Genomic DNA, 16,474 nt, shown 5'->3' with positions numbered 1-16,474 from the left:
TGTTTATTTTTGCTTTTATTTCCTTTACTTTAGGAGACGGATCCAAAGAGATCTTGCTGTGATTTATGTCACAGTGTTCTGCCTATGTTTTCCTCTAGGAGTTTTACAGTATCCAGTCTTACATTTAGGTGTTTGATCCTTTTTGAGTTTACATTTGTATATGATGTAGAGAATGTTCTAGTTTCATTTTTTTAACCTGTAGCTGCCCAGTGTTCTCAGCACCACTTATTGAAGAGACTGTCGTTTCTCCATTGTATATTCTTGCCTCCTTTGTCGCAAATTGACCATAAGTATGTGGGTTTATTTCTGGGCTCTCTATCCTGTTCCACTGATCTATGTGTCTGTTTTTGTGCCAGTACCATGCTGTTTTGATGACTGTAGCTTTGTACTATAGTCTGAAGTCAGGGAGGGTGATTCCTCCAGCTCTGTTCTTTTTTCTCAAGATTGTTTTGGCTATTCGGGGTCTTTTGTGTTTCCATACAAATTTTAAAATTATTTGTTCTAGTTCTGTGAAAACTTCCATTGGTATTTTGATAGGAGTTGCATTGAATCTGCAGGCTGCCTTGAGTAGTATGGTCATCTTAACAATATTAATTCTTCTAATCCAAGAACACGGTATATCTTTCCATCTGTTTGTGTCATCTTCAATTTCTATCATCAGCATCTTATAGTTTCCCAAGCACAGGCCTTTTGCCTCCTTAGGTAGGTTTATTCCTAGGTATTTTATTCTTTTTGGTTCAATGGTAAATGGGATTGCTTCCTTAATTTCTTTTTCTGGTACTTCACTGTTAGTGTATAGAAATGCAACAGATTTCTGTATATTAATTTTGTAACCTGCAACTTTACCAAATTCACTGATGAGCTCTAGTCATTTTCTGGTAGCATCTTTAGGATTTTCTATGTATAGTATTGTGCCATCTGTAAACAGCTGACAGTTTAACTTCTTTTCCAGTTTGGATTCCTTTTCTTTTTCTTCTCTGATTGCCGTGGCTAGGACCTCCAAAACTATGTTGAATAAAAGTGGTGAGTGTGGGCATCCTTGTCTTATTTCTGATCTTAGAGGAAATGCTTTCAGCTTTTCACCATTGAGTATGATTTTGGCTGTGGGTTTGTCACTTATGGCCTTTATTATGTTGAGGTAAGTTCCCTCTAAGCCTGCTTTCTGGAGAGTTTTTATCATAAATAGATGTTAAATTTTATCAAAAGCTTTTTCTGCATCTATTGAGATGACCATATGGTTTTTATTTATTCAATTTGTTAATGTGGTGTATCACATTGATCGATTTGCAGATATTGAAAAATGTTTGCATCCCTGGAATAAATCTCATTTGACCGTGGTATATGATACTTTTATTGTATTGTTGGAGTCAGTTTGCTGGTATTTTGTTGAGGATTTTTGCAAATATGTTCATCATATTGGCCTGTAATTTTCTCTTTTTTGTGTGATATCTTTGTCTGGCTTTGGTATCAGGGTGACGCTGGCCTCATAGAATGAGTTCGGAAAGTGTTCCTTCCTCTGCAAATTACTGGAATAGCTTCAGAAGGATAGGTGTTAACTTTTCTCTAAATGTTTGGTAGAATTTACCTGTGGAGCCATCTGGTCCTGGACTTTTGTTTGTTGCAAGTTTTAAAATTACTGATTCAATTTCATTACTGGCAATTGGTCAATTCATATTTTCTATTTCTTCCTGGTTTGGGTCTAGGGGACTGGAGCCTACCCACCAAGTGACCCCCAATAACCGCCTTGGGCCCCAGGGCTCGGGGGCGTGCCCCTGCTCCGTGACACTCCACAGGCTGTCACACGTCCTCACTGGGGAACTAAGTGCCATCTGTGCCACCCCCTGGGGTCTGCAGCTCATGCCTGGTGTCTCCTGGAGACTGTGTCTCCGTGAACCTTTCCCTTTGGCCAATTTAATCTCCTTTCAGTCTAACAAACCATCCCCGAGACTGTCACAGCTTTTCTGAATCTGACAGTGGTCTCACAGACCCTAACCCACGGTCAGTGGCAATGGTATGCACTGGGTGTGCTTACGATGACGTTTCTGTAGACGTAGTGCCAACTGCCAAGGCTGTCCGGATGCCTCTGGGTAAACGTTCTTCCTCAGTCCCCAGACAGACATCACTGTAGCCTGCTGGCAGTGCTCTGCATGGCACAGCCCTGGTCAGCCAGATGGTGACCACCCAATTCCACACCCCCATGGGGCAGGAGGTGTTTCACAAGGTTAATGGCAAGATCCAGAGCTGAAGAGGCCAGCAGCCATGTTCAAATCCCAGCTCATCACACTTGGGGGAAGACAGGGAGACACTGTGGGCCTCTGAGACCCTCAGTTTCTTCTTCTATAAAAAGGGAATCATATCTCATCTCCTGCTAAGAAGACTCAATGTCACAAAGTACGAGAAGTGCCTGCCACCTGACTGGCACCCAGCAGTGGTTCAAGAAATGTCCTCTCGGGGACTTCCCTGGTGGCACAGTGGTTAAGAATCCACCTGCCAATGCAGGGGACATGGGTTTGAGCCCTGGTCTGGGAAGATCCCACATGCCACGGAGCAACTAAGACCATGAGCCACAACTACTGAGCCTGTGCTCTAGAGCCCACAAGCCAAAACTACTGAAGCCCGCGGGCCTAGAGCCTGCGCTCCGCAGCAAGAGAAGCCACCGCAATGAGAAGCCCGTGCACCACAATGAAGAGTAGCCCCTGCTCGTTCGCTGCAACTGGAGAAAGCCCGCGTGCAGCAATGAAGACCCAATGCAGTCAAAAAAAAAAAAAAAAAGATTAATAAAAAAGAATAAGTCACTGAAACAAAACTTAAAAAAAAAAAAAAAAAAGAAGAAATGTCCTCTCTGGGAGGGCTACAGGCTTTTGTGTGGGTTCCTGAGCACTGGAGCATTCTGGATGCAGCTGGTTCAATCCCAAAGGCAAATAAGGTGAGCCCCACCTGCAGGCAGACACGTCCACAGTGGGGGAGAGTGTCCACTATCGCCCTGCCCAGAGAGCTCACAAGGAGGCTTGGGTGGGGTGGGGTATGGAAGGCACCCAAGCACCCAAAGTCTCCCCAGTGCAGACCCTTGGCCGCACCCTGCCAGCTGAAGGGACCCCTGCAGTGGCCTCTGAGATTCCATTCGGGAGCCCCACCCTGTGACGGTACCTCTTTCTCTCCCCCGTCCCCTCCTTCCCTTCCCCACCTCCTTCCCTCTCCCCTCCTCCTCTCCTCCTTCCCTCCCCCGTCCCCTCTCTCTCCCCTCTCTTTTTAAAGCTGCGATTGGAACTTAACTTGGAAACAGCAGATATGTCATCCGTAGGCTCCCCCAACTTGTCCAGACCCTGAAGTCCAAGACCCACCTGCCGCTCTTGGCGTGGTGTCTGGACCATCCCCAGCTGCCCCCAAGGCTGGCTGCAAGTCCCATCACGGGTCTCCTCTCCAAGCCTCCCAAACCCCTCAGGACCAGGCTGGGGCCCCAGAAGACGGCCCGGCTTTGTTGCCACCTCTCCCACCAGGAACCCTGGGCGCGTCCCCGGCCTTCCCTGAGCCTCACTTCCCTCTACAATGAAGAGAAAACAAACATTGAGCTGGGAGGGTTGCCGTGAGGATCTGGAAGCAAGTGGACACGGCTTGCTGGGCGCCTGGCAGGATGTCCATCCACCAGGACTGTAGCTGAGCGACATAGCAGGGCCAGCGCCCGCCTCTCCAAGGATGGTCCGCGAGGACAGGGAAGCATCACTGCGTGGACAGGCCCCGGGGTGACAGCACATGCCTGTCCGGGCAGCAGATCCAGCCGCGGTCACCGAAGCCCCGAGAGGGGCAGTCTGCCAGGGTTGGGGAATATGGGGGCTTCAATCGGGACCCTGCAGGCAGGATTCCAGAACGACATGGGGACTCGTGGTGGAACAGGAGCGAGAGGCGCCCCAGAGGGGAGACTCCTGGGGCAAACAAGGCCTTCGTCTGGGTTACAGTTGGGCAGGAAAACAAGGCGCTGGCCACAAGGACCCCGTGGCCTGGACGATCTGTCTCCTTTTGGAACCTTAGTGGATTCGAAAGTTGCTAAAGGCCCTTCCGCCACCCAGGTAAAAACACTTGCCAGAGGTAGTCTTCCAAGCCAGGGTCGAACGGGCAGGCCACCCCGTATCCACCCCACCCTGTCAGCCAAATCAGCATCAGAGCCTTTTTCATACACATGTGCAAATGGCTGACAGCAACAGTAATCCTGGGTTAACTCATCCGCGGCACCTGCTCCTCGCAGGCCCTGACCCAGCCGACGGGGCCAAGCTGACAACGGGAGGCCCAGGCCCTGCCCCAGAGGGGCTCCCATCCCAAGGTGAACGCGGGGCCACACGGCGTGGAGCTGGCAGGCCCACAGCCCCCCACTTCTGGGGGAGCTCCTGTGAATGGAGACGTCCCCACCTTCCAGGTGTGCACAGGTCACAGGAACAAGGCCTGGGCCCTCCCACATGTGGCCACGCTCAGCAAACGCTGGCCTGGAGGGCCCTGAGTCCAAGGCCACGAAGCCCTGCAGGGCCTGGGCTGCCTCCTGACCCTCCCACACAGCATCCACCTGAGTCCCAGGAGAGGACGTGCTAAGGCTTCGGCCGCCCTGATGGGAACCTGACCGGCGAAGGCTCTGGGAACCCAAAGCCAGAGCGGCGTCCCCCCTGGCTCCGGCCGTGGACAAGGCTGTGTGGAGTGTCCGTAGTCACAGGTGGCCTGGCCCGCCCCAGGGAACCTTCCAGGCCCCGCAGACTCCCACTAGGGACACTCCAGTATGTGTCACGTCTGCTCCATGGCACGGAATCGGCTCCCCTGTTTCTCAGAAGCGTCCCACCCCACTGCTGGCCTCAAGAATAGAGCTTGAGCAAACCGGGTATCAGGTTTGAGGCGGCAAACCCAGGCCTGGCGTGACACGGGGAGGAAGGTCCCAGGCCCGGCCTGTGTGCAGGAAGCCTCTTCCCCGAGGGCCCCGGCCCCGCCCGCAGGCGGCAAACCCAGGCCTGGCGTGACACCGGGAGGAAGGTCCCAGGCCCGGCCTGTGTGCAGGAAGCCTCTTCCCCGAGGGCCCCGGCCCCGCCCGCAGGCTCACCGCCCACCATCCTCCAGGTCACAGGGGTGGGGCTGACATGCTGAGTGGCCAGAGGCCTCTGAGTATCCTGCCCACTTCCCAGGGCCTAACAGACAGAAACCTCCTGACCACCTGAGACAGTGGGGGTGACGGGAGCATCCTGCAAGATCTCCATGACGACAGCGTCCAGTGAAGTCTGCATCCTTCCCACACGCACTGGGCTTCGGAGCTGGAGGTGGCGCTCGGCCACCCGGCTGTACCGCGTGGGCTTCTGCTGCTCCTGTCTTTAAAATCTGTTCCTTCTTCATGCTGGAACCTTAAGATGAAGCCGGAGCTAAAACAGACTGAACTCTGACCACATCCAGCAAACGCATTTCTGTTGACCACGGACACTGATTTTGACTAAATCAAAGTCCTTGTAAAGAAGCACGTGGGTTGCCACAGTGGCCTGTGTCCCACAAGGCCTAAGCCTGCCAGAAGGTTTCAGAACCCCTTGGAGCCCACGTCCAGTGTCCCAGATGCTGATGGTGAGAAGTTTTGCTGTTTCCTTAGCTTGAGAGCTCACGTCTCACTGTGGTGGGAGGTTCAGAAACCTCCCCAAGTTCATTAACACACACCTGCTTCCAGGTCTGGGTCCTGACAATTTTTCATGTGTGGAATGCATGTTGTTTGGGCCGACCAGGACGCCAGAGCCAAGGTCTCCGGGGGTCACAATGCGGTGGCTCCCGACACAGCTGGCCCGACTCAGTCGCGTGTTTCCAGAGCCCAGTGAGTTCTGGAAACACGTGCCACCCCCGTGGTCATCTCAAGGTGACCGTCTCCCTAGACGGCCCTGCTCTCCCATGCTGAGGGAGCAGAGAGGCCTCTCCTCTCCAGCTTGCAAACATGGATGCGACAGGTCCTCTGACACACAGCCCAGAGGGCCAGCCTCTGCCTCCCTGCAGGGTTCACTCCTACGGCCACAGGGCCCAACACGAGCCGGGGAAGAAAAGAGACACAGGGAAAGGCACGGAAGACCCATCGTGGCTCCGTGGCTGGCCTCCTTCAGCCACTGCAGCGCAGACCATAAATTAGCATCAATTGATTAACACGAGTCCCATCAACCCATTAATGGCATTCAGCTATACCCGGGGAAGTGCTATTAGGTAATGGAACTGCTATGGAGAAAAAGAATTTAGAAACAGAGCCAGAGAGAGGCCTCCCCCCTGCAACCAACGGCATTCAGGGCGGCGTGGAGGCATTAGCATTTTAAGCGTGCGATGTCCTGGTAGGAAAGCCCTCCGGAGAACCGTCCAGATACCCCTCCCCGAACCACAAGGCTTCAGGCAATGGGTGTGCTTTAAAACTGCCTTCCTCAACGCTCAGTTAAAATCAGGTGCGAGTCAGGTCTTGGAAAACTAGCAACGCCCTGCCCCCCGATGTCACCCGGATACCTGACAGCAGGAGACCATGGCCTAGCCCGAGCCCGGCTCCAGCCGACTTGTTCACGGTCCGGTCAAGCAGGCCAGGAAGACTCCGCCGTCACCTCATCAACGGTGGATTTTAGTAACAAGTAGGTAAGCTCAGAGACGTTCGTAATGCTGGTATTGACTTTCCTAAACATCAGGTGAAACCCTCCGAACAGAACTGAGGAGACAGCGGCCCATCACAGGCCGTCAGCAAGGACACCGGGAGAGCCTGCCCGGCTGCATTAATCAGCCCCTCTTGCTGGACATTCAAGACACCAAGACAAGGCAGGTGGGGACAACTTGGGGACGGGGGTGTCCTGAAAAGTTCAGGGCCCTGGTTACCCCACTCTCGTCTCTGCAGGGACTCAATTCTGTCTGTTCTTTTGGAAAACCATTCCGGAGCCATCAGTAAACCAGGGGTGCCGTGCTGGGGGCCCTGCCCTGGAGAGGCCCACGCTGAGGGAGTCTCTCAGGTGCAGAGACTGAGGCCCCAAATCAGAAGGGATGCGTGTCTGTGGCGTGTGTACACACGTGCGTGCACAAAAACAGGGACACGGCACGAAGGGACAGGGAAGCGGAAGCAGCCGGCACGGGGAGGGGAGCCCTGAGCTCTGTCCCCTCCTGCTCTTCAGTGCGTGGTCCCCACGCCTGTATCCTCCAAGGAAGCCGCCAGGCCACATCTGTGCATCCCAGTTCTCTGGTTAAAAAGGAACCGGCGAGGAAAACCTCTAGGGAGAGTCAAGTCTCCAACCACCCCCATCCCCGCCCCGCCCTGGCCTCACCACCTGGGGTCTCTCGGGCCTAGGACTCCGGCGGGGCCGTCAATGGCTTTGGCTCATGACACGCGAGTCTGAGACTAAAAAGCAACATGCAGGCCGGGGCTGGGGGCTGCGGGGAGACCCGCACAGGTGTGCGTGTGCATGCGCGTGCGTGTGCAGGAATGCTGCCTGATACAGTGGGATGTGCATCTTCACGCGCTGCACCCACATACACAGCAGCACGTGCCGTGCCCGTGCGCTGGGGGGCTGCTCCCTGCCGCCCCACGGTCACAGATGGCATGAGGATGGCGATGGGGTAGGGCTCCCGAAGGAAGGCGGCAACCGGCTGCCCGGGGACTAGAACACACTGCCTGTTGGGGAGGGGGGTGGGCAGGGGCACATCCTGAGGCATAGGGGCTCTGCATGCTCCCCCTGCCAGCACGGGCCTGCTGACCCCGGGCACCATCCCCGTGCAGGGGCTCCTAGGGCCCAGCCAGGGCCCAGTGACAAGGCTGGCGGGCACAGGCTGGAACAGAAAGAGCCTGGCGGAGCCCCATCAGGGATACAGGCAGCAGGTTCTGGCATCCCCCAAAAAGGACGGAGTAAAGGCAGCTTTCAGGCAGCCAAGGTCCCGCCAAGCGCAGCAGAACTTTTGGAGGGAATGGCGTTTATGAATTTGTTCCAATGGGCTCCAGACAGAAATCTCCGAAATCACGCCTCTTGAAAAGGCGAGCATCGTCAAGCCAGTGGGTAGATGGCAGACAGGTAGAGGGCTCCCCTGTCCCCGCAGATCAGGAACGTTTCATTGCCTCTCAATGGCTTTATCACCATCAGCAATAAAGTTACATGTGAGATATGGAGAAATCAGAATGTGGAGAAGAGTCTGAGCCCAACCTCAAGCCCTAAGGCTGGTTCCAAGCTCTGGAGACAGAAGCGTGGGGAGACACTGTCCCCTCCCAGCAGACAGCCTTTCCCACAGCCCAGCCCGTCTGGGCACGACTGGGGAGATGCACCTGCCGGAGAAGGCGACCGGCTGAATGTCCTCACACCCCTGTGCTGGCTGTTCGGCTACAGATGCGGTCATGAGGTTGTCACGCTGCTGGCACTGAGCCCCAGGACCAGAGTCCCGATTCAACAAAACCAGGAAACGCCAGAACAAGCCTGTGGACTGCGGACCCACAAACTAAATCAGAGGTCCCAAGGATGGGGGGATTCTACCCCCAGGGGACACACAGCAAGGGCTTGGTTATCACCCCGGGGGGGTGGAGACTACTGGCACCGAGTGGGTGGTGGCCAGGGAGGTTGCCCAACACCCCACCATGAGGAAAGTCCACCCTGGAGAGCAACCTGGGCCAAACGTCCACGGTGTTACGGGGAAGAAGCCCCAGGGATGTCATGAGAAAGTAAGTATTCAAGGAAAATAAGGATGAAGTAGAAGCTAAGGAAAGGAGGTGAGGCTGACGGGAGGGTCTGGAGAGCTCTCCACTCTGGCAGTGTGAAAGCCTACCAAGGACACTTTGAAAACAGTGAACGTTTCATTGAGATCCCACACATTTTTCTTGTTTCTCCTTTTCAATCAGACGATGTTAGAACCAGATTTGATGTTCTGGATCCAACAACTTCAGTTTTCAGAATACATCTCTCCGGCCCCGCCCCCAGTCCTTTGGCCACACCAAGACCCTCAGCCCCACCCCTAGCCCTTAGGCCTTGCCCCCAGACCTTCGGGGCACCCCAAGTCCTTAGGCCCCAGACCTTCAGCCCTGCCCCGGTCACAGCTCACTGCCCAGGGCGCCAGGATCAACGAGTGTTTTCCCAGAGAGTGGGGCAGTCGATGCCCGAAGGCCCAGAGCCGTGACAGCCGGCATCCAGGTGAACACACAGAGCGCTGGAGAGGGAGAGGAAGCAGTGTATTCAGGGGGGGCTTCCTGGAAGAGGAGTTCTCCAACACTGGGGTCAGGGCATGTTCTGGAGACCAGTCCAGCTCAGGGTTCCCTCGCTGCATTCAGCAGCACTGTGGCGAGTTACCGTGCAAGGGACCCCGCGGACAGCGGGCTATCGAAGTGAGTAAGACCAGGGCATGCACAAGAGAATGGGCACACACATCACATTCCCACGAAGGGAGCCCTGGGGTGCCGGCCCCGGGCTGAACTCTGCCAGGCCAGCACAGAGGGATGGAGAGGGCCACTGGGGCAGGAAAGATCGGCTTTGTGAGGCCCTGAGTGACGTGAGCGGGGAGGTGGCGAGATGGGGAGGAGAGGACTGGTGCCGGCTCCATTCTAAGGGAAGCCGTGAGTGGGGATCTCCCGTCGGCCAGCCTGGAGGCAGAGGGGCCACCGAGGACAATGCTGACGTATGCAGGAGGGACTCGGGTGACGGTGGGGAAGACAGACCTGGAGGATGGCTAGGTGTGTTCTGGAGAAGGAATCACAGGAGGCTGGGCACAGGGACAGAGCTGGAGGCTGCCCTGCAATGCAGAGGCCCTGGCGAAGGCCAGGCAGGGCAAGAGGAGGCTCCGGGGTGGAAGAGGATTCAGGGCCAGACCCTGGGCCGAGAGTTTGGGGCAGGCGGAGACCTGAGAGAAGGCAGGCAAAGGCCGCAGCAGAACAGGGTGCCAGGCCCAGCTGGGTGCCCCGTCCTCTACTGCCTTTGCTTTGTGCTGACCGTCCAGCCCCCCACTGGGACGCAAGCCCAGGAGGCCACGGTCTTGCCCATCTCTGTGTCCCCAGGCTTCCTAATTCCTCATCACACGAGCAAGCTGAGGCACAGACGCCAGGGGCCGGCTCTCCACCGTTCTTGCCTCCAGCACACTTAGAAGGAGGGCCAGGTCCCCAGGTGGGACCCCACAGAGGTCAGCCCCTCCACGGGGGAGGCCGACTCCACAGCAGGTGACACACCAGGGCCCAGGACCGGGAGGCGGGAACATCGTGAGATGAGTGGGGTCTTCCCCAGGGGACATCTCACCAAGCGGCCACTGTCCCACCAGGCCTAGACCCACCATTCCCGAGGACGCCGCAGGCACGCCAACTTGGAGCTGGGCCTCCCGAGAGCCACGAGGACCAGGGGATGCCGGAGGAGTCCCGCCGGCCTAGTTGGAGACAAAAGTGATTCCACACTCGACTCCTGCCAGCCATTGGAATAAATAAGTAAACGTTACAAAGCCTGCGGGAGCCCTCCACCACGTCTGCGGGGTGAAGGAGAGATGGGGCGGCTTGCCCAGATCTGCTGCCAGCTGCCGAGCCGTTTCTGGAAAGCCCAGCCATCAGACAGCTTGTGCTGCCTGCTGGGAGCTTCAGTTAGCGCCACTCCAGGGCCCAGATCTGGAAACCGTGGGGAGGGGGACATGGAAGGGGGAGCAGGCCATTGCTGGACGCGTCCCAGAAGCCGTGGGAGCCCTGGGGCAGCCCGGGCAACCCGAGCTCGGCTCTGGGGTTCACGGATGGCGTGCAAGGCTGCCTGCAGAAGGGGACAGCACCAGGCACTCTCAGCCCCATGTGCCAGCCCCGGCCCGAGAGGACAGCCAGTGACAATCCCCCAAACAAATAAAATCCAGCAGATCCAGCGGCCAGCCCCCTCTGCGACCAGCATCCGATCGATCCCGCTCACGCAGGAATCCTGACCCACATCCTCCTCGTCAACCAACCTCCTCCCCAGCACTCGGCCGGCACCCATGGCTCTGGGTGACAGGTGGCGTTCTGTAGAGGTCATTAACTCCAGAGCACCACATTTAATGCAAAAATGAGCCCTTGTAAATCAGCGCAGCTGCGAAGCTATATAAAGAAATGGGGATTTTAATGTTTTGATTTTCTTCCCATTTCTCGTGCCACATTATCATAACATTTTCCCGTAATCACGCCCATAAAAGTCACCTGAAAATACTTCATGCCACAAAAGCTGATCTCCATATTTCCTCCCGGGGATGTCAAGTGGCAGGTCCTGAGCGAGAAATTCCAGGGCGGAATTCAGCCCAGACGCCTGGTGCCGAAGACCCGGCCAGCTGAGTTGTGGCACACAGCCCCCGTTTGGGGGGCGCTGTCCTCTGGGCTCACTGCAAAGAGTGAGGTGCCAGGGGAGTCCTGGAGGGCGTGGCCCCTCCTGGCGGTGTCGGGGGCTGGGGGGAGCACCAATCAGTCTGGCTGGCTTCCAGGGGCATAACCTTCCCCAGCTCGCCGATCCCTGGGCGCGGAGTTCCACTAATACAAATCCCACAAACAGGCAACCTATCTTTATGTAGTTGAAAGAAACACACAGCACATCTTCTCCGGCCAGAAATTCATCAAATAAAAAACACAGTAGGAGAAAAAAGAAAAAAAGGATGAGAAATAAACTTCTGAATGTCATCACTTCATTAAGTTTCCAGTATTTCCAATTTCACCTCCTGGAAAACCCCAGAAATCAAATTTGAACAGCAGGAAAGTGGCATATTCTAATCTCTCTTAAATATGCAATAAATTGTATTTATAAGGAAAATGCAGCATCAGAAAGCCTACGCTTCTTTAGTATTCTAATGGATTAAAAAACAATTCAGAAGTTGTTTGTAATTTCTTCTCGTAGTTGCATGAGGACTATTACATGAGATTTAACTGAAAGCTACCATTCAATTTTTTTTTTTTTTTTTTTAATATATTTGTTTTTTTTTTTTTTAATTTATTTATTTATGGCTGTGTTGGGTCTTCGTTTCTGTGCGAGGGCTTTCTCTAGTTGCGGCAAGTGGGGACCACTCTTCATCGCGGTGCGCGGGCCTCTCACTATTGTGGCCTCTCTTGTTGCAGAGCACAGGCTCCAGACGCGCAGGCTCAGTAATTGTGGCTCACGGGCCTAGTTGCTCCGCGGCATGTGGGATCTTCCCAGACCAAGGCTCGAACCCGTGTCCCCTGCATTGGCAGGCAGACTCTCAACCACAGCGCCACCAGGGAAGCCCTACCATTCAATTTTGATGAGATTTATTTGAAAAAAAAAAAAAAGTCAAAAACAGAGTCACATTGCCTCTCGCACCCTGCTCCCTGGTACTTTAAAATATAAGACTTTCCTCCCACCCACCGTTTACATGCCAGGAGCAGCTGACCACCAAGCCCGTCCAAATAGGAGACGTGCAATCTACGTGAAAGCGTAGCCTTCTCCGACTTCGAATTAAACACCGCGCACAAGTGTCAAGTCAAGGCTTAGTGTCCTAAGGCAGCCACTAGCTCATCATTCTCTCCACCTCCCTCACAGTTATTACAGCCAGTATGTTGTAAGCCAGCACAATAGACTGCATCTTCGGGGTCTCGGGGCTGAGCACAGCACACAGGCAAATCACTCTGGTTTCGCCAGAGCTGTCCCACTCCATCCAAGAAACAGGTCGAGGCAGAACTCTCCTCTCCAGATATGCTAAGGGGAAGACGATCTAAATCAGCGTTTTCCAAGCCATGAGGACAGAGGTTTCCCTAGACCAGAAAGAAGGAGAGTTTCAATTTTCTCATCGGAGCTCATCACCTCCCCAGGATAAGTCTTTAACAAGCGTCCATCCCTGCTGTAAGGGGAACGTACACAGAGATGGAGTCTGCATCTCTAAAGAAAGCCATCAAGGGCCCCCTTCCTCTTTCTGTTTCTCCTGGCAATTGTTCCCCAATAGGAGAAAAATGACAAGGCTGTGTCACTATAGCAACTAACTTAATTGGTGGACTGCAGGTCTTTCTCCAGCCAGAGGGTGGAGCCCATCTCCTTAAATATGAATCTCAGCAGGCGGCAAAGAAGGGAGGGCTTTCAGGGGGCCAAGAACAGTAGAACACCCCTAACCGAAAACGAGGCCAAGAAAGATTCCAGTCTTCTTCTAGCAGCGCCAGTAAGTGAACACCTTTTGTGCTGCAGAGAAATGCACAGATTTAATAGGCAGGATAACTGAATCCTGTATGACGCTTATCAGTCTCCCTAACTAATGATACGAATAGATCTGCTCCAAAACACAAAAACATTTTGGGTAATAAAAATTCTTACTGATAACAAAAACAATTTACAGACACGGAGGCTAACTATTCTTCTTCATCCCAGATATATTGGAAAAGAGAATGAAATCACAGGAACTGTTCCATTTGCATTTTATTCGCTTTATCAATTCTAAAAATAAGAAGTTCTTTTTTCTCTAGGACTGATGTTCCAAGCTATCAATTATTATTATGTCTATTTCGTATTTTAGTGCAGTGTTTTAATTCCTCCAAGTGCATATGTCTATTTTGTATTTTAGTGAAATGTTTTAATTTCTCCAAGTGCCTTTCTGGTGTAACGGGGTGTGTCCAGAAACGTTATCTTATTGTCAGTTATTCCATTCCATGGAGATGGAAACAACCATAAAAATGTGGTCAACCCAAGCTTCTGCTATTAATGATTTCTGCCATTCTGGATAAGACGTTTTTTTTTTTTACCAAATGTCCTCGTCCTGGTGGGAGAGCTGTTTCCAGAATGCCAGGGAGGCCTCCGCAAAGCAGCCTGAGTGTCCAATGGGATCTCAGGTTCCACCAAGTGTCTGAGCAGTGGTCAGGCCTGGACCGCCAGCGAGAGCAGGCAGCAGTCTGGCAAAGGTGTGAGTGTCAGGACAGACACAGCGGGTCCCCCTTCAGGTTCAGGAGGTGCTGGGGGGGGGGGGGGGTGGAGTGAGCAGAGACTGCACACAGAAGGTGAGAGAGGAAGGCCCTGGCTGGCGCACCTGGGGTGGGAAGTGTTGAAGCCACAGGGCAGGGCGGAGGTGTCATGTACTTAACAACAATTAGCAGTTACTCCTCTCCGTACCCGGAGGGCTGCCTCCCTAGCCAGCCTGTTGTTGCCGGGTTCTCGCCTTGGCACCAAGGATGTTGTCCCCAGAGCCGGGGAGGGACAGCAGCCTGGGGGCTTGGGGCACAACAATCCCCTTCCCAAACACTGCTGGATGAGCCCCCCTCCCGTGCTGCCACCAGGAAGTGCATTTAAATGACACCTCCTGGGTGAGCCCCGAGTTTACCTGCCTTTCACCTGTTCCCCATGGCCAAGGAAGCCGGCTGAGGTTCTGCTCTGGAACCCTGGGGATGCTGCCCCAGGGCCCCGAGATGGCCGCGAGGCGCTGGGGAGAGGGCACAGACCTGGCTCAAACCCCCAGAACCGCCCCCCTCCAAGCAGCCAGCACAGGAACGCGTTCAGAGGGGCAGGCAGGGTGCAGCCGGGATGGCGGTGCCAGTCTGGGCAGTCGGGCTTGCGGCCCCACGGGGAATCTTCCCGCTCGGAGACCCCTCCCCACGCGTCCCCACGCGTCGCCAGCAACTGCAGCGAAATGCACAACCCGGCTGAGACCAGCAGCCCGACTCCTGCTCTGAGCACCGGGTTTCCCCCGCCATTCTGGGAGGATGGGGGAGGGGGGGCTGGGCTGTCCCAGGACTCCGCGACCGCGCGCGCCCCGCGTCTCCACGGCCCGCCGCGGTCCCATTTTGGAGAGAGCGAAGGCTCTCGGGCTGGGAGCTAGGAGGCCGAGGGCTGCGAGGAGAGAGGCTCCGCGCCAGCCTCTCTCTCCCTCTCTCTCTCTCTTTTTTTTTTTTTTTGTAAAGAATCCATATTTTTCCATCGCCCATGGCAATTCTCCATGACAGGTGTTCCTCAGCGCCCGTCCTTTCCTCCCGCTGGGATGGGAAGGGACCCGGACCCTGTGCCAGGCGGTCGGCGGGGGAGCCCACCAGCCCGCGCCATCCCGGCCCGGAGCCTGTGCCCGGGACGCTGACCACTCCCCACCCACACAACCAGCCGCGAACCCGTGTCCGGAGCATTGACCATCCACCCCCACCGCAATCCCTAGGCTGTGCCCAGCGTCCCACCAGCCTCCATTCCCCCAGCCCCCAGCCTGTGCCCCGGGCGCCCACCAGCCCGCGCCACCCCAGCCCCGAGCCCGTGGCCCCGCGCCAGACCCACTGGTTCACCGGCTCGGGTCCCCGGACCCTACTCACGAAATGCCGGCGGAAGCGGCGAGCCCTCTCCGGACACCCCAGCCCTCACTTCTCTTTTTTAGGAAAACGCCGGCGAGCCTGCTTCCCGGGAAGGCAGAAGCTCCAGCCGCGCGTCCTAGCCCGAGCCCCGCTCCTGCCCCAGGCGCCCCGCTCCGGACTCGGCCGCCGCGTCCCCCCGCACGTCCCCCGCCGGAGTGTCGCCAGCGGAAAGCTCAGGGCAAGGCGCTCCACCGACAGCCCAGGCAGCGCTGCCCGCCCGCCCCGGACCTGCCGCCGCCTCCGGAGCGCGCGGCTCGGCTCCGCCGGGAAGCCGCCGGCTCGGCTCGGATCGCGGGCCTGGGCCGGGAGTGGCGGCGGCACGCCGGGCAGCCGCGGGCATCGCCGCGCAGGGACGCGCCGCGCCACCCGGGGCCTGGCGCCCGGGCCCTGCCCCGGAGTCGGAGGAGGGAGGCTCAGCGGTGGCGCCGGCCTCCGAAGTGCCGGCCCCTCGCCCTCCCGGCCCAGCGCAGGACCGGCGGGGACCCGGGGGACGGCGCGCCCGGAGCTCGCAACTCCGCACGGACTCCGGGCGGCCCGCGGGGCGCCCCGCCGGAGCCGCGGCCCGGAAACGGGCAACGGGGGCCGGGGCCGGGACTGGAGGGCCGGCCGAGGACCCGGGCCGCGCGGTACTCACTGCAGTAGGCGATGAGCAGGCTGGCCAGGATCATGAACGCCCAAAAAGTTGAGGACATGCTGGGCAGGGCGGTCGCATCTTGCCGGCTGCTGGTCCTGGGCGATGGCGCCATTGAAGCCGCGGCGCCCGCGCGGGGGGCAGCAGCGCGTCTCAGCAGCCGGCCCTGCCCGCGCCCCCGCGCCGGCCTCCACGTGCGGGCCCCGCGCGCGCCATCCTCCGCCGCCGCCGCCGCCGCCGCCGCCGCCGCCGCGCCCGGGCTCCGGCCCACTGCGCCCTGCGCCGGCCCGCCCCGCGCCGCGCCCGCGCCCGCGCCCGCGCCCGCCGAGCCCGGGGACGCCGGCCCTGCCGCTCTGGGCGTCGCTGCGCGCCCGGGCTCGGCGCGCCGGCCACCAATGCGAGGGGCGCGCCCGATGCGCGTGCCCGGCGCCGCGGGGGCCCTGCGGGGGCCCCGGTGCTGGCTGGGGAGGCCGGCGGCGGCGGAGGGGACGAAGCGCCGGAACCGCGCCTCTGGATGGCGACAGAGACGGCCCGGCGCGACCGCGGCCTGGGCACCTCTCGGGGAGGACGGGCCGGCCAGCGTGAAGTTTGTGGACTGGGGCCGT

The 16,474-nt window shown here is 57.0% G+C and overlaps 1 protein-coding gene across 1 annotated transcript in view; it reads right to left on the bottom strand.

The window, feature by feature from the left end:
• The window catches only part of TAFA5 (TAFA chemokine like family member 5), a 196,104-nt gene extending 180,105 nt beyond the window's left edge, over positions 1-15,999 (bottom strand). Inside the window, exon 1 of the mRNA XM_059934902.1 lies at positions 15,873-15,999. Within this exon, the coding sequence (XP_059790885.1) occupies positions 15,873-15,984 (112 nt within the window). The 5' untranslated portion in view covers positions 15,985-15,999. The remainder of the gene's footprint in view (positions 1-15,872) is intronic.
• Between the last annotated feature and the right edge of the window lie 475 nt (positions 16,000-16,474).

Source organism: Balaenoptera ricei, chromosome 10, assembly GCF_028023285.1.
Source record: "Balaenoptera ricei isolate mBalRic1 chromosome 10, mBalRic1.hap2, whole genome shotgun sequence".
Taxonomy (NCBI): Eukaryota; Metazoa; Chordata; class Mammalia; order Artiodactyla; family Balaenopteridae; genus Balaenoptera; species Balaenoptera ricei.
The sequence above is the reverse complement of the archived record's forward strand: the minus strand, read 5'-3'. Positions and strand labels throughout refer to the sequence as shown.